At 40.2% G+C, this 18,949-nt stretch overlaps 1 protein-coding gene across 1 annotated transcript in view; it reads left to right on the forward strand.

Annotated features, from left to right (window-relative positions):
- The window catches only part of LOC122795808 (arrestin domain-containing protein 3-like), a 492,470-nt gene that overhangs the window by 120,149 nt on the left and 353,372 nt on the right, over positions 1-18,949 (forward strand). The window contains exon 3 of the mRNA XM_044064144.1: positions 11,803-12,075. Within this exon, the coding sequence (XP_043920079.1) occupies positions 11,805-12,075 (271 nt within the window). The 5' untranslated portion in view covers positions 11,803-11,804. The remainder of the gene's footprint in view (positions 1-11,802; positions 12,076-18,949) is intronic.

Below are 18,949 nucleotides of genomic sequence, written 5' to 3' on the forward strand. Positions count from 1 at the left end.
TTGTCTTGCTGTACCTTTCAGGAAGTCGGTAGTGATTTTGACACCTACTTGTGATTCTACACTGGTGCTGGTTACTGTTTGCATAGTTTTTGGGTTTACTAGAGATTACTGTTGTACATAAATGTGTTATGTTGTGAGTCATCTGTTTAAGACCTGTAACCCAAGATTTCCTTAACAGATTTGCAAATATCAATGAACAGGGTCAATATCAAAACCAGTTTATATATGCTGCCATCAACTAAACTGTGTGCACTATTACGGTTATGTTCATTAACATACAGTTTTGAAAGTAAGTACAAAGATGGCTGTAATTACACATTGATCCACTAAAGCTGTATATGACAAGTGTCACTTTGGCATGGACATCTTGTCTTAATACCACTTCAACATTAAATCCAAAAATTAAAATGGTAGTCTTCTGTGAGGTGTTTAAAACTCCAAATGGCCCATATTGAGGAAAGCACCTTGTGTATCTTCAAATTATTAATTCTTTCCCCATATCCTGTGGAAAAGTGCATTCTCCCTGATACCAATTTTGGACTTGGGCCACTGTGCTTGCAAAACTGAAGTTTATGGAGTATAGCCATAATCAATCAACTAAATGCCAATCACATTTGGTTGTTATGCTATAGCCATTCGTCATGTCAATTTTTTAGTGGTAATGCAGGTTACCTGTTGTTCATTGCCAAGTTGCAGGTGGGTACATGCTGCACTGATAGCAGTTGCTGCATTGGCATGCATACAGTGCAGGTGCCCATTGTGTAGTGCAAGCTGATGTTTCTTGGACAGCGTATTAGCACACAATGCTGTGTATGTGGGTGATTCATAAATATGTAAGTACATGTATATATGTATCACATAGGAGTCTGGCTGCTAGACAGTACATTTACTCAGGCAGTAAATCAATGGATGTAGCTGTCTCCATTTGTCAAAGTGCAGCTTTGCCCAAAATGCAACATCTCCTCTTCCAGAGTGCATTTTCCTCTCTATAAAATGCTTCTTATAATGACCCACATAAATAAAACATGACCTAAAGATTTGTCCACTTCTGTAGCATTGTGTGCTAATCAGTTTCTTCAGCATATAACATGTTCTGTACAGACAAAATATTACTATGCTTTATTTAGGAATAGGTCTCCCTGTCTTCTACATCACATTACATATCACATTTGGACAAGAAAAACTCTGAAAAATTGGAGAAAAATGTTGAGGGTTATAATCAGCTCACTGGTCATAACCAATGTGGGTACAAAAAATACATATCAAGAAGATGAACTCCAGAGCAAAACTCGAGGTGAATTTCTTGAAATCCGTTTCCGGAATATACAATCTAAAGTAATGTTCAACAACCTGATCATAATTATTAGTAGTACATAAAGCTTTCAGTTGTTTCATTTAACTCCAAGTGATGCACTAATTAGGTGAACTGCATATTTGCAATGAACTGCCCTCAGTTTTTTGTTTTTATGTACTGTCTTTGACAATTTGATTTGGTGGCACATGAGAAAAAATGGCATTATATGTTACTAAAAGAGGAACTGAATACTGTATGTATTCTGTCCTATACCACTTCCTGCTGATCTGCCATTTTTAAATGCTTTTGGCTTTAAAGTAATTTCTGTGGGTGTGCAGTAGTTGTTTTAGCTTGCTGTACTGAGGTTTGTATGCAATAACAGGGCTCTTACAAAAAGATTTATACATCTGTATCTCATTACAACAAGGTTGTAATGTATTGAGTAAACTGAATATGCTCCAAAGTCAAGAAAAAAAATAAGCTTGTTATAGTAAAGTTCCTATGTAAGCACCTCACTATAACAAGCTCTCCATAGTAAGGTGCCTATGTATGAAACTCATGGGTGAAGTTTTCACTGTTGCTCACATTGAAATCATTACAGAGCTGCACAGGAAACTTAACAGTGCTGTAATATACTATGTGCTGTCACATACAGTCCATGATTTTCAGGGATATCCTGATTTTAGTTCAGTATTAGACTATGTCCCTCCACAATCAGTGACTGAAAAAAGTAATGATTTGCAATGAAAAAATAATGACAGTAATTGCTTTTACAAACTTTTTTTCAGTGCTGCTTAGTTTACATTGTCTTATTTCAATAACTTGCTGAGTTGTTAATTCCACTGTTTAAAAAGTATGTCAAACTTGGACTTTTGTCCCTTATTATTTTTGGCTCTGTCCATGATTCTGTATGTAAGATGCTAACACCTAAGATAAAGAATAAAGTGCAAGTCAACTCAGCAACTTTAAAAGCTCTTACTGCAATGTCACATTTTGTAACTTGTAATAGAGTGGGGCAGCTAAAACTCATTTGTTTGTTACATGGAATTATGATTACTTTTCCAAGCTTAACTATTTGTTTGGTTTTCAAATGGATGAATAGAAGGTAAAGAAGTGAATTTCTTGAAACCATTTGTCAGATACTTAGCAAATCAGTTATGATCAGGGGCTCAACCTAGGATGCAGGAAAAGACTCAAGATAATTAATGAGACAGCCAGTGTGGTGGTAAAGAGGGATAAAGCCCTGACTATGACCCAGCCATCCTGGGTTCGATTAGTGTTTTGGGTGATTGAAGAAGTAATGGTTGGGTATGCCCATCCAAGGTGGGATGGTGATCATTAAAAGGTGTGGTCCATAATGGGCAGTTGCCCTTGATGTTATCAAAGGTTATGGGTGGGGGATTGCATAGGTTATTTATATAAAATAAATTCTGCTGGATGGAAGCACAGGACAAGCTGAACCCTCAAGAAAAATGGAGTAAGTCTGGGGGGGGTTGTAGAGTACCTCAGAAGCCCTGGCATGAACATTGGGTACTGGGTGCCAGGCTAATAAAGATGAGGTCCAAGGGGACCAAAAAAAATTGACTTAAAATATGAAATTCAGAGACAACTATGGTTGCAATGAAAAATACTCATTATCAGCTGATTAGCATGTCTCTGAAATGAATACTAGCTAACACTAACACTGCCAGATCTGACAGCAGCACTGTTCTCCTTAGCAGGTGCACACACACACACACACACACACACACACACACACACACACACACACACACACACACACACACACACACACACACACGCACACACACTTACACATTTACACATAAACACATTTACACATAAACACATTCTTATACATATCCACCCATCAAACAAGCTCTCCTACAGTTGATCACAGTCATAGAAACTCATTCACCCACATGCATATTGCAGAACACGAACACACACACACACACACACACACACACACACACACACACACACACACACACACACACACACACACACACACACACACACACACACACACACACACACACACACACACAGCTTCATTCATGATGTTACAGACATGCACACACTAATATAACCTCGACTCCCATGTCTTTGCTAAACTTACCTGCACAGTGGCTGCTTGCAAAGGAGTGAATGAGTAGCCTCTGTAGTTTGACCATATTTGTTTTTCCTCCCAAACAGGGATATTTTATGCTGCCATGTGATTCCCTACATCACTTGCCAATATAAATCTGGAGCTGCTGGCATTTCTGGATAGGAGCACATGACTAATTAGCATTAGATGCTCCCACATATTGCCACATCATTGAAAAATTAATTTTAAGGTGCTAAAGCACTGTGCTGTTACTCTGATGCTTACTGTGATGGATTTGAAGTCTTCTTAAGACACTCAGTCTTGCTGGCTGGATGCTGCTGAAATCAAAGTCTGGTTATAGTTGCATTCACAGTCTGTTGCATTCAGAAACTTGCAGAATACACACTGATGAGAGTATATACTTTGCAGCTCCTGTCTTTAAGAGCAGTAACAAATAACTTTTATAATATACCACACGTACTTCTGTTACAGCTTCAGAAAATGTTCTACTTTACTTCCCATATAGTACAGATGATGTGAGAGATATAACATTTACCTCTGGACAAATGTGTTCCTACCAATACCACTAACATAACTGGATTTAATACAGACTTTGTATATATTTTTAGTTAAGCACCCCCTCTTGGTTTTGGAAAGATACTGCCTTGATGACGCAAATGTTGAGACATCTGTTCTTGTGCAAATGCTGATAAGTGGAGAAAAGCATATTTTTTTAAGGAAACACCTTGTGGATAAACACATGTCCTGTTGTCCATTCTTTAAAGAAAGCAGATTAGCTTTTTTCTGATATATCCTGTTTTTTTTACATTCTTGCCAAGTCTGTAAGAAGTCAGCTTTCTTGATGTGTGTGTGTAATACACTCATAAGCAAGTTCCTTATTTTTTTAAGCCACAGTCATTTAGTATGGATGCTGATCACATTACTAAACTCTGTTTCTGCATTTAAGCAAGCTTTATCTTACTCCTTATTTATGTTGCATATTTGTAGCAAAGTTACTTTCAACCTTAATATTATTGTTGAGCATAATCTTACAATCATCATGCAGATGTTTTTTGTGTTTCACTGTTGCAGTCATCACACTTGGATTATCTGCCTGCAGGTAGCCCTCAGTCGGCCCGAATACCAGAGACTTAGTATTTCTGCATCAGTTGCTGTCACTTCAAGACTGACATCAGGTCATCAGGGGTATAAAAACAGGCAGGCGATGCCATTACATCAGTCTTTCTTGCCGAGGAGCCCGAAGCAGAAGCAGATCACACAAGTGCCGGTCGGCCGCTACCTGAGTTTTCATTTCCGAATTGCTCTAACCAGTGTCAGAAAAAGTTAATAATTGTCTCGCCTGTGGAAAGCAAATACCACACTGATATTTCCATTCTTACTGCATCACCTGTTTAGGCCCAGACCATGATGTACCTCGCTGTCGGTTTTGTGCTTTGTTCAATACCAGAACTATTCATCGTCGGGCCCTTATTGTCAATAAGTACTTTTGCTCTCGATCTCCATATACCAAAATAGCTTCGGTTAGCCATCTGACTACCGATCTTCTGAAAAAACGTAAGGATAAAGACAAAGACAGACTGCACAGGTCCAAAGCTGCTGAAAACACTTCTGTTAAACTAGTGACCAGCACACCGGCACTCAGTGAGTCGCTTTTGCAGCCCCTGGTGCCAGCTTCAGTGGATTCATAGGCCGCTACCAAGACCTGTTCGGAGTCCGCAAGACTCTTCTTTGACTACAGAACCTGTGGATGTCTCTACCTTGGATGGGTCCGGAGCCACTGAGCAGGTACTGGCTTCTGAGGAAGTTCTTCGCATTATTGATTATTCAATACAAACCGACTTCTTTCACAGCTTCAGTTCTGTCTAAAACTACCGAGTTTTTAAGGCCAAGAGTACGAGCTACGCCTAAAAAAATGATGACCAAACCTTAAACGCTTCCTTGCCACAAAATCAAATGCTTAAAATGGCAGAAGACCTGATTATGCTGATTAGGGAAAGCCAGCCTTCCCCTGCTAAAAGAGAGAGACCTGTCCCCAGCAGTGTTAACTGACCAAGAGTCCGATGACTCTGAGATTTCTGAATATGAAGACATGCCCTTATTTGCTTATGAGGATTCAGATGCAGAGGACTCCATTCCCTCTCCTTCCCGTCCAGAAGATTTTTCTTTTGGGGAAACCCTACATACTTTAAGAAAGCATTTCCACTAGGAATGCCAGGATTATCCTCAGTCCAAAAAGAGACTTAGAGAATTTTTAGATTTGCCACAATATAGACCTTTAGCTATCCCTTCTGTTCTAGATGATGTCTTTATGGAATCCTGAATAACTTCTGATACTTTACCCTCCTGCTCCAAGGAAACCAGAGAGGTACTACAGAGTCCCTGACTCTCACAAATTTCTTTACAAAAATCCTACTGCTGACCCAGAGGTCACTTCCTAGGGGCCTAAAGGTATAAAAGCAACTACAGCTAAGAATCCCACCCCTTCAGACAGGGATTCCCGAGCTTTAGACAGATGGGGTAAAAAAAAAGTATATACCTCTGCAACTCTCACCATTGGGGCATTGAATTGCCTGTTTCACATGCTGAAATACCAGCAACATGTTATGGAACTTATTAAGCAAAAATGATCTACCTTTACAGACTGCAGAAAATAAAGAATTACAGGAGCTTATGCATTCTGCAAGCCAAGTCAGCAGGCATACCTTGCAATGTGGCTTTGATGCCCTAGAAGCATCTTGCGGGGCAGCAGTCACTGGTTCTATACTGAGAAAGCATGCTTGGCTTAAGGAGTAGACCTTGCCAGACCATGTCAAATCTAAATTACTATATGCTCCTTTGAACAAGGACAATCTGCTTGGCACCAAAGCAGAAGAGGTGGAAGAAAAAGCTAAGTCTATGCAGACAGTCAAAGATTTCTTGCAAGTGCAGCCTCCAAGATTCAGTAGGCATTGCCCCTCGAAACATTGGTCCTTTCCAGCCCCTCTAGACCATCTCAAACTAGACCCAGGCAAACAGACCCCCCTCCCCAGATTACAGTCTCAGGGTATGCAGAGATCTAAGCAATGGAGTACCTCCACTTCTAAAACGGGGGGTGCTAAGCCACCCCCTTACGGAAAGAATTCAGAATGACTTTTCAATTCCACTCCTCACCTCTGTCCAATTGTTCATACCCCTAGGAGGAAAACTTGCCCATCATGCAAAAAACTGGACCTCCATCACCAAAGACTGATGGGTCCTCAACATTGTATCCCAGGGGTACAAAGTTTACTTCCACTCACTGCCAACCCCAAAAGGGTTTCCAGACCTTCCTCCAAACCAGTGGGTAGAGGCACAAAACAAGGTTCAAGTCCTGCTGTCCATAAGGGCAATTCAACCTGTTCCTGCAGAACAGATAGGTAAAGGGCTTTATTCCAGACGTTTCCTGGTACCCAGGAAATAGGGCACTTGGTGCCTAATCCTTGATCTTTCCATTCTAAACACCTTCCTAGTGGTACCAAAATTCAAAATGCTCACACTTCAGCAGCTTCTCCCTATGCTGTCCAAAGATGCCTGGTTAGCCAACCTAGACCTAAAAGAAGCCTATCTGCACATCCCTATCAGGGACTCATAGATTCATACTAGGCTAAGTGCCCTTGTGAGCCTAGACAATTATCCCTTGTGAGACTCAAATCCTGCATCTTGTGTTTGTGAGGCAAACACCTCAACCATTAGGCCACCCTCCCAACAGCAGGAAATATCTATGCTTCAGGGCAGGATCTATGCATTATAAGTTCTTTATATTTTCCCTTTGGCTTATCCACTGCTCCCAGAGTCTTCACAAAATGCTTGGCTCCAGCCATTGCCTATTGCAGACAGAGAAAAAATTCAAATATACCCTTACTTGGACGATTGCCTGATTCAGGCAGACAGTCAGGAAAGGCTGTTGCAGCACCTGACATTTGCAAAGAACCTTCTAACCTCCCTGGGGTACACTATCAATGAAAATAAATAAAAACTAGTCCTTAGTCAAAAGACTGTATTCCTGGGAGCAAGCTCAGACACAGCATCCCAGATGGCTTTCCTTACTTCAGAAAAACAAGCCTATCTAACTGGCTACTTTGCCAAATAGCCACCAGAACCTATCTATCCACAAGGAAAATCCTGCAGGCCCTAGGGTTCATGGCCTCTTGCATTCTACTAATTCCATATGCCAGACTGCATATGAGGAAACTTCAGTGATACTTAAAAAGTCTTTGGTGCCAACATTCTCAGGACCTGTACTTAAAAAGTCTTTGGTGCCAACATTCTCAGGACCTGGAAACTGTCATACCTATCATACCATGTCTAAGGACAGACTTTCTTTGGTGGGTAGCAGCATGCAAACACAACAAGGGACTTCCCTTTACTCAACCCCATGCCAGCCAGCCCCTAAACACAGATGCATCAGACTATGGTGACAGGCTGCGCAGTAGTTGGTACCAGTGCTGGCATGGCCAGTCTGGGGCACATCTGGATGATGAGTGCATTCAGGGCCACTGCAGCCCAAGTAAAATTCATCTGCGCATCAACCAAAAAGAGATGCTAGCTGTTCAGCATGCTCTGACAGCTTTCAGATCCCTACTCTCACCAGGACCCCTAAAAACAGACAACATCACAGTTATGTGGTACATCAACAAGCAGGGTGGAACCCACTCTTACCCACTCAGCAGGCTAGCCATGGCCCTGTGGAATACGGCCTTGGACATGCATATTCATCTGCAAGCTCCATTCCTGCCAGGCAAACAAAACTCTCTGGCAGACGAGTTAAGCAGAAATCTCCTAGACCCATATGAGTGGCAATTAGACCCCAGCACTATCAGCCTTCTAACACAGAAATGGGGGACCCCGGAGGTGGACATTTTTGCCTCCCCCTACAGTCACCAGCTCAGCACATTGTGCACCACGACACCTCACAGCAGGGCCTGGAAAGTGGATGCCCTATCCTTCCAGTGGGTAAACCTCTCAATCTATGCATTTCCCCCTCTGCCTCTTCTCACAAGAATATTACTCAAGATAAGACAGGATAGACCAAGGGCAATCCTGATTGCCCCAGACTGGCCATGCCAGCACTGGTACCAACTACTGCGCAGCCTGTCACCAGTGCCACCCTGGCACCTACCCCAGATCCCAACCCTCCTCACTCAGCAGGAGGGACAGATCATAATCCACAACTGCAAACCCTGAATCTTGCAGCCTGGCTTATTCCTTGAATTCTCCCCCAGTGACCAGCCTATGCAAGCAGGTGCTGGACATTATTCTTGAAGCCAGTAGACCCCAATACAAGGAAATCCTATGCTGATAAGTGGAAATGGTATTGTTCCTGGATTCAATCTAAAGGAGAGAACACAACACTGGTCTCCTTAGCTAATTCTGGATTACCTTGCAGATCTACTCCACAGAGGCCTATCCTTCTCTTCCATTAAGATCCATGCCTCTGCCATCTCTCTTCTCTCTCCCTCTTGTCAAACAGTTCCTGAGAGGGGCAAACAACTTAAGGACACCAAGGAAAGACCCCTGCTTGTGACCTTAACTTTGTACTGGAAAAGCTCACACTACCCCCCTTTGAGCCTACAGTGTCTGCAGAGTTAAAATTCCTCTCCTGGAAAACAGCCTTGCTTTTGGCCATCACTTCAGCTAGAAGAGCGTCTGAGTTACAAGCACTTATGGCTGTGGAACCCTTTTACTTTTCATGCAGACAGGTTCTCCCTCAGGACTAACCCTTCCTTTATGCCTAAAGCGGTGTCCAATGTGGCTCTCAACCAATCTGTTCATTTGCCAACCTTCTTCCCTAATCCTCAAAATAAAGGGGAAAGGATCCTGCACTCCTTAGGCATGCACAGACAGCTCAGATTCTACCTTGATAGGACTAAACTCTTCAGGAAATGTGACCAGTTACTAGTCAGTTTTGCACCAGAGGCAGAGGGCAAGGCCATTTCGAAACAAACAATTTCCAAATGGATAGCACACTGTATCAATTTCTGCTACAAACACCATGGGAAACCAACCCCTCAGGGGGGTCAGAACGCATTCCACGAGGGCAAATGCTACCACTACAGCATTCCTTAGGGGAGTCCCTACCAGGGACATTCTGGAAGCTGCTACCTGGAGTTATGTTTACACCTTCACCAAGCATTGCCATCTGCCTATCTTTTCCAAATCCAGGGCTGGCTTTGCAGTAGCAGTCTGCAGGGCATAATAGCCAGCCCCAACTCTTCTTGACTGCCTCCACCCATTCTTCAGCTTTGGGAATCAACCCAAGTATCGTGACTGCAACAGTGAAACACGAAGAACATAGTACAGTTGTGTACACTTACCATAAATGTAGATGTTCGGTGTATTCACTATAGCAGTCCTAGTTTCCCACCCTCCAGCCCCTTGTCTCTCTTTCTCTCTCTCTCTCGCTCTCTCTTTCTCCCCTCTATGTCTATTACTCACTTGGAATTTACTTTTTACTGGTGGTGTTTTACCACCGTAACTTAGCTCCCTATTGGGGGGGCTTCTGACATTTGGGACAGGAAAAACGGATGTAATGGCGTTGGCAGCCTGTTTTTATACCCCTGACGACCTGACATCAGTATTGAAGTGACAGCAGCCAATGCAGAAATACTAAGTCTCTGGTATTCAGGCCGACTGAGGGCTACCTGCAGGCAGTGTGATGACTGCAATAGTGAATACACTCTAACATCTACATTTATGGTAAGTGTACACAACTGTAGTTTCTGCCCATAGGAACACCCTCCTTATATTGGAATGATGCTGGAAAATATCAGTGTTAGAGCTCTCTAAAAAAAAATCAGACAGGCTTACTGGGAGAAGGGAAAATAGCCATTGTTGAGACTTCTCTCTCATGGTAAACCCTTCTGAATCATAGCCTCAGTCTTAATTCATATTTTAACTAATTTTAGAGATAACAGGGATACTCTGTATATTACTGCTTTACCTATACCAAGCTATACCTCTCAACCTCTTAGCACAAAAATCTAGGCAAAACCAAAAATAATGGAGAGGACAAAGAACCAAAAATAAAGACAAATTTTAAATATTGCTCTCACAAACTTGGAAAATTGCTAGAATAAAAGGTACTGTATTGTCATACATTTTCTGAAGGATGTAAAGCCTGAAACTCAAACACATTTCATTTTTTAGTGAATGCAATCCTCACTGATTTTTGCCACAAAAATCCAGAAAACTACACATTTTATGAGGAACAGGCTAAAAATATGAGGCAAAAATCTGGACATTCTGCCAAAATCTGGACAGTTGAGAGATATGGCTATGTATGTTTGCACTGTTTCTATTGGGTGCCATGATGTTTGGATAGATCAGCAGCAGGAGGGAGCATAGCTAGTTTAGGGGGAAAGAAGATTCTGTCCTCCCCAAGAGATGTGGAACTTAAGCACCACCCTACTAGGTAAGGATGGTAGTAGGGCAGTTGAGCACTGACAGAGGGCACTCATTACATGATCAGGCGAGTGCAGCCAGTGGACACATATGTAACATGCAGGTATGTTATCATTAGCTATAATTTGCACAACTGCTGTGAGAAGTTAAAATATTATGCATTTATTACACCCTTGAAATGACAATTATTGACTACTCTTGTTTCCATAGAGGACTGACATATGCAACATAGCTCTTTCTGATACAGGATTAGTGAAGCTGCTGCTGTTAGCACTTGATAGCACAGCCTGTAAAAAGGCATCTTGTAAGCACCCCCACAAAAAAAAGCTTTAAAGTACTGTTATTAAGTTTACAGCTGAAAGCTATAATAATTGTATGCCTGTAGCCAGATGTCTGGTCTGCAACTTCTGCTGTATGTCTGTGGAATGGAGACCATGACGCATCTAATGATGTCATCACTGCTGAAGAGATGATGAGGGAAGCACAAATCTGTCTTTACTGCTACTCTTTAGAAGCATTTCCGAAGGATGCTCCATCTCCGTAATCATTCATAGGAGTGGTATATTTGCGCGTGCACACATGCACACACTCGCACTCACACTTGCTCACAATCTCTTGAAGAGAACAGGCAATGGTTACAATATTAAGTCACAATATATACACTAATGGCAAAAAAGTACAGAGTATTTCCTTGCTCATCAGATTATATTTTCATAGCTGTAACAGATGAAGAGGCACAGAGAAAAGAAACTAGAGAATGTATATAAAAAAGAATTATTAAAAAAAACAGTAAACAATCTTCTTTCTCTGTAGTAACTAGTAACAGTCATGGTTATTTCTAGAAAAAATGTATTGCATATATTAGTCAGAATAGTAGATTTATCACATTGTTTATGCTAGTAGCTGCATATTCTGCAGAGATGATTTTTTTTTCAAAACAACATGAATTCTTACCCTTTTTACTTCATTTTAACAGTGATGGGGAAGGTAAGAAACCTAATGGTCGCATTTGAACGTGCAGTTGATGGCAATGTCCCAATCTACTTCAGTGGAGAAACAGTCACAGGGAAAGTGATTCTGCTGCTTAATGAAGAAACTAAAATAAAATCACTATCGATTCTTTTTCGAGGAGAAGCAAGAGTGCGTTGGGAGGAAACGACAGGTAGTGGAAGTGATCAGGAAACTCATACCTACACCGAAGTTGTTGAATATTTCAACCAGAAATTCTATCCACTTGGAGACAAAAATGGTACTTTTATTATAATTAAACTTTACTAAATTTCTTTTTTTAAGTTCTTGACTACTTAAATTATAGTTTACTGCATTACTGTACCCCCAAATTCATAATACCTTCCATTGTACTACTGCATGACTAGAAAGTGGAGTAAAATGAACATTTTTGAACTTCTCTACAATACTAAAGCTAGAATGTCGCCCTTGATGGAAGTAATAATCGTACTCTGTGATTTTGTTCTCTAGAAAAGCCTTTTTCTCATTCTTCCTGTATGTCAATCTGTTTCCCCATAATGCAACATCAAAGTTTTTTCTGTTTAAGTATCTTGATTTAGAAAAAACAATACAATGAATTAATCTTCTGTATATCTACAGAGGCACTGTCATTAGATGTTGTTTTAGTGAGTTCTTTTGATTTTTTGATTTTGAATGTCCCAAACAGGTACTGTTGGACACTTCCTTGTTTAAACCATAAACAGTGAAATAAGTTGATTTTGTATAGCATTTAAATGTCTTAGTTGCACATAAGCCTCCTCAGGTCATTGTCTCTACTATTATCTGTAAGTTTTCTACTCCTTCCAGAGTGAACAAGTTGCATTACTAATGTCCATTCTGCTGATTGATTCTCTCAGCCTCCGATTGTCTTCTGTGTGACTCTGAAAAATCCCTTAACCATACTATGGGGCAGCTGGGAAACTGCACTAAGCTTTTCACTGGTCTCCTGTGCCACATGCCCTAATAACTGTCTATGAAATGGTGTAACATGTTCCCATTAATTCCCCTTTACTCATATCTCATCAAGCACATTGTGAAATATAATGCACCTGTTGGCTTGTATTTGTTGAAACATCAGCTTGATAGGCCTCAGAGATTCATAACTAAGAAGAACAGTAGCCTATAAATATCATAGACATCAGGACAGACTGGAAGCCCTCTGTCTGTATTCCTTCTCTTATAGAATCTTCCATGGAGATCTGTGTCAAACCTTTTGAACCTTGAAAGATCCTACCCTCTTTGGCCTCCTATTCCTCGAAAGAACAAATAGTTCCTCAAATATCTGGTTAAAGAACTTAAAACCTTCAACTACAGATAAACAAAACACATTGGCATGATAGTCTAATTCCCAATGCACCCCAAACCTCTGGAACAAACTTCTATATGTCAAGAGTAACATCCTTGCCACCTTTGAGACAAACCTAGATAATTGGATGGGCAGCCTCAAATTCTCCTGTGCCTATTTTGTCCTGCCGTCCTTGAAGATGGAAGGAATTTTTGAATACCTAATTTGGCTAGGCATGTAATGGTCTGTCTGCCCAGTGCTTACCTACGAAGCTAGGAATCTATGAACCAGTATTGCTTATTAATCTGTGATGCATATAGGTTCATACGTCCATAGATAAGAACTAGGCTAGCTGCCCTTGTGAGCCATTTTAAGCCTAACCAATTTTCCTTTCAAAGGGAAGAATCAAGCCATGTTCTATGTCTGTGAGATAAACACCTTAACTATTATGCCCCTCAAATAATCACAAATCACTATGACAGAGTTTAACACGTATCTTAAGACTGTTTAGTTTATATGACCAGCTACAAAAGAAAAACGTTAGATTTCAAAGAAAGTGAAAAACAAATATCCAGTAAGACGCCAAAGTCCAACCTGAGCAGGTAGCACAAATGAAGAGAAACAAAGCAAAGTTGGACACTGCTGACAGCTTAAAAATCTTCTTTATTCTTAAAATCACAGGATAAGCGCTTTCGGGATGACCCTTCTTCAGATAAATAAAATGAATGAGATGGTTCACTTATATACACATAAAAGCCAATCACATTCAAAAATAGCAAGCACATTCAGTGAAAGACACGCCTATTTTTCAAAATAGGCTTAATTGGTATGTACTCATTTAAACCTGGCTTCCTGTTTGCCATTAAACTAGCAATCCATTTTGTTTCTATTGTTTCTGTTTGGAGCATGATATCACCCCCCCTAGTGCTGGGTTTAACATTTGCAATGGCCCTAAATTTAAATGTATGTGTAGGATACAAAATCACATGCCTACATAACGCATTTCTTTCATCTTTGTTCCTAATACTGGAAAGATGTTGAAGAATCCTTACTTTAAACATGCTATTCGTCTTACCTACATAAAAACCTTGGCATTGACAGCATTCTGCTAAGTATACTATGCGTTATGTAGGCATGTGATTTTGTATCCTACACATACATTTAAATTTAGGGCCATTGCAAATGTTAAACCCAGCACTAGGGGGGGTGATATCATGCTCCAAACAGAAACAATAGAAACAATATGGATTGCTAGTTTAATGGCAAACAGGAAGCCAGGTTTAAATGAGTACATACCAATTAAGCCTATTTTGAAAAATAGGCGTGTCTTTCACTGAATGTGCTTGCTATTTTTGAATGTGATTGGCTTTTATGTGTATATAAGTGAACCATCTCATTCATTTTATTTATCTGAAGAAGGGTCATCCCGAAAGCGCTTATCCTGTGATTTTAAGAATAAAGAAGATTTTTAAGCTGTCAGCAGTGTCCAACTTTGCTTTGTTTCTCTTCATTTGTGCTACCTGCTCAGGTTGGACTTTGGCGTCTTACTGGATATTTGTTTTTCACTATTTTCTTGGACTTGTGTATCCAGTATTTTGCATGCTATGGCAGCTGATCCTGTTATGCTAGAAACTACAACCATTTCTGTGAATGGGCATCAAGAACAATCCAATAAGAATGTTTTATGGCATCCCAAGAAAGCCCTGAACTGTGGAAATCCATTACTCAATTTGGGCTTCTCTACATGTAAGGTAGGCATGAGTGGTTCCAAACCAGTAGCTGTGGACAGGAATTTTGAGGAACTAACTCGTGACTTAACTTTCAAAGTGAATAAACTGCAGAGACTTCAATGGCAGGAATACCATTTAGAGGCCTGCATCCAGTATGGCATTGTTCCGAGGGGTATGCGCATACTTTGTATGCCAGCACAAGGTGACCGCTACCCGGAACTTTTGGCCAAATGGCAAACCATCAACATTGAGACTAGCTTCAAGTACATGTCCTTGCTGAATGAATTCTTTTCTCCAGAGTTGGACACTTTGAAAAAAGAGGTGACTGAACTGCAACATAAGCTTGAAGTTGAGTTTAGTGATGGGCCATATAGTGAACGCATGGAAGCACTATATGTCACCTTTACTGAGAATGACGATAAATTGAAAAAACAGAAAACGGGCAAATTACAGAGGGATTTCCTAGATTTCACTAATGGGAACATCTTTGTATGGCCTAGGGCCAATGAAAATAGATCGATGGTGAATACTGCTAGGCGATTGGCAGATTCAACCAGGAGGGGAGGGAGGAGTGATGCGATGACGACGATGACAAACACAGCGTCTGAACGTAACACGTTTCCCACGCCGTTTCGGAATGAGAAGGAGAGTGGTATTGGAACGCGTTTTGTGACAGCTAATACAACAACACATGAATCAAGGGAGGAAGAACCAACGGCTGGTTTGGCTGATGAATCGACGCACACTGAATCTACTCGAGTGCAGGAGGGTCCTGCTAGTGTCACGAATGATGTGGTAAACTTAGGTACCAGTCTAATTCATGATGTAGGTACCTGCCCCTCGCCACAAACTGCCTTGGTGAATTTCAATTCAGATGGCAATTCCTTGGGGGCACGTCCTAAGATACAAGGAGCGAGCCACAATAGTAAAAATTTTTTGGGACTATTACCAGCACCGGTCAAAAAGAAAGGTCCTTGGAAGCGGTCCGTGAGCGAGGACAGGGGGACCGACAAGAGAAGAAAAATTTGGGACTGACTGCTGATAATGATATGGGTATTGTTACTAATTTATCATCTTATGTTTTAAACTCTAGTGAATTAGAGGTGTTGAATAAGGGATTAACCTTTATTCCGAGTAAAAATGGTTGTTATGATGAAATGTTGATAGATATTATGTTATACTGCAGGAATGTGTCACTGAAGTTAATGTATGGCAACAGCAATGAGAAGGGTTATTCCCTTAGAAAACCAAGTGGTTTCGTTCCGCAATTAACATCTAGTTTGAATTTGTTTGTCAGTGCATGTGAGAAAGATATGATAGATTACTATAAGGAAGCAGACTTTAAGAAATATCATAATTTATCTGCTGAACAAAGGACAGCACTGAATAGCCTCATTGCTAATAAGGATATTGTGATAAAAAATGCGGACAAGGGGGGTGCTATTGTCCTCATGGACACGACATGGTATAACAACAAATTGAATGAGCTATTACAAGATAGTAACACATATCTACTCATAAATCCCCTAACTGTAAGAAGTATTGTAGACAGGGTGAATATTCAATTAAATGCTCTATTATATGAAATGAAAATATCTGAGGAAACTTATCAGTTTCTCAAAATAGAGAAACCAGTCATTCCGATCTTTAAAGCACTACCGAAGTTACATAAATCCATCCAGAACCCACCCCTTAGACCGATAGTATCTGGGAGGGGATGGGTTACGGAGAATGTGTCGATATGGGTGGAACATACTTTAAAACCCTATTTAGATCAAATGGGCAATGTATTGAAAGACACAGCACATTTCTTAAGGTTGTTAGGTCAGTTGAATAAATCCTATAGTAAGAATTTACTGATGGTTACTATGGATATTCAAAGTCTTTTTACTGTGATTGATAACAAGTTTGGCATTGATAGTGTACAACTGCTCTTGGGTGATCTAGGAGTCAATGATGACAAGTTATCACTCATTACATCATTATTAAGCATTGTTTTGGAGAATAATGTTTTTCTGGGAGGTAACGGCACATATAGACAAGCGCAGGGCGTCGCCATGGGGACCCCCTGCGCCAATACTTATGCCAATTTGGTTCTCTCTCAATGGGAGAGAACACATGTCATCAACAATGAGGAATGGAGATGTCATCTACAGTTATATCTACGTTTTGTAGATGACATTTTTCTTTTGTGGGATGGGACAGAGGAAGAACTAGATGAGTTCATTAACCATTTACACTCCACCATGAGCTTTTTCAGGTTTTCCATCAATATGTCACGTAGCTCAATAGATTTTTTAGATGTATGCATACAACAGGATAAAAAAGGCTTTAGATCTAAGCTACATAAGAAAGACTGCTGGAAGAATTCACTCTTGGCATTTGACAGCATGCACCCTAGATATACATATCGCAATATAGTACAGGGGCAGGTGAGTAGGGTCTCTAGGTTATGTCTTCTAGAATCAGATTTTGAAGAGGAGACAACTAGACTAAAGGAGAATTTTAATGATAGGGGCTATAAGCAGAATTTGGTAAATGAAACTGTGGAAAGAGGTAGGTCCAAGCGATCTACCAATTATAAGCCCTGGATTTTAAGAGCTTTTGAAAGGGATGAGGTTAAAAAGAATAATGAAGTTTTATGTAAAGACCCGCAGGTCATGTTAAATTATAGCAGTAATACTAGCGATATCTGCAATATAGTGAGGAAGAACTGGAACATCTTGACCAGTGACAGCACATTGGGGGGCATAGTGGGACCTCAACCCACATTTAGATATAGGAGAAATAAAAACTTAAAGGATCTACTATGTAAGGAACCTTCCTTACCGAATATGTCCTATGCCTTACCATACTCAATAGGAACAAGTAATTGTGGATTATGTAAAGCTTGTCCTTACATAAACAAAGATACTGCTTTTACACATCCCATTACCCGAAAAGTGTTCCACTTTAAAGGAAGAGCAACCTGCCGCACAACCAACATAGTATACTTAGCAGAATGCTGTCAATGCCAAGGTTTTTATGTAGGTAAGACGAATAGCATGTTTAAAGTAAGGATTCTTCAACATCTTTCCAGTATTAGGAACAAAGATGAAAGAAATGCGTTATGTAGGCATGTGATTTTGTATCCTACACATACATTTAAATTTAGGGCCATTGCAAATGTTAAACCCAGCACTAGGGGGGGTGATATCATGCTCCAAACAGAAACAATAGAAACAAAATGGATTGCTAGTTTAATGGCAAACAGGAAGCCAGGTTTAAATGAGTACATACCAATTAAGCCTATTTTGAAAAATAGGCGTGTCTTTCACTGAATGTGCTTGCTATTTTTGAATGTGATTGGCTTTTATGTGTATATAAGTGAACCATCTCATTCATTTTATTTATCTGAAGAAGGGTCATCCCGAAAGCGCTTATCCTGTGATTTTAAGAATAAAGAAGATTTTTAAGCTGTCAGCAGTGTCCAACTTTGCTTTGTTTCTCTTCATTTCAAAGAAAGTCACTCTGGTGTGCTAGGATACTATCGAATCAGATCTGTAAAGAAAACTCAGGGATACCAACCAAAAGTCATGCTTTCATGACCTGCAGTGCTTTAATGGTTAGGTAAACGAGAAAGAATGACATTCTGATGAGACCAAAAATTTGCATTTGCATGTAGTTATCCTTTAGCAGTCTATTGTACCCTTGTATTCTGTGATATTGGGACTCCATAAATTTCTTTTAATTTGTCCTTCTGTGCATCATTTTATACTCCTTTATGTACTAATGCATGTTCATGGAACGTCAGATTACAAAAATTTATCAATATACTAAAAGTAATAAACTAGCAGCAACTGTGTTTTTTATCTAGATGCAGCAATGCAATTTTGTAACTCTGCTTTCTTCAACATACTCAGTAACATTGCCATGTACATATAAAGGGTAAAACAAAGTATTTTGCTGTGGCTTAATCTACATGTAAAGAACTGAATGGAATAAAAAGACTGATTAGAAACAGCCCTTTACACCAAGTCCCCATCTCACCATGTCCTATATAAAGAAGTGTATAACAAAGTCAGATTCCCTGTTATATAAAGTAAATAACTACGTGTTAC

Source organism: Protopterus annectens, chromosome 2.part2 (genome assembly GCF_019279795.1).
Source record: "Protopterus annectens isolate FY-2018-M chromosome 2.part2, PAN1.0, whole genome shotgun sequence".
Lineage (NCBI taxonomy): Eukaryota > Metazoa > Chordata > Ceratodontiformes > Protopteridae > Protopterus > Protopterus annectens.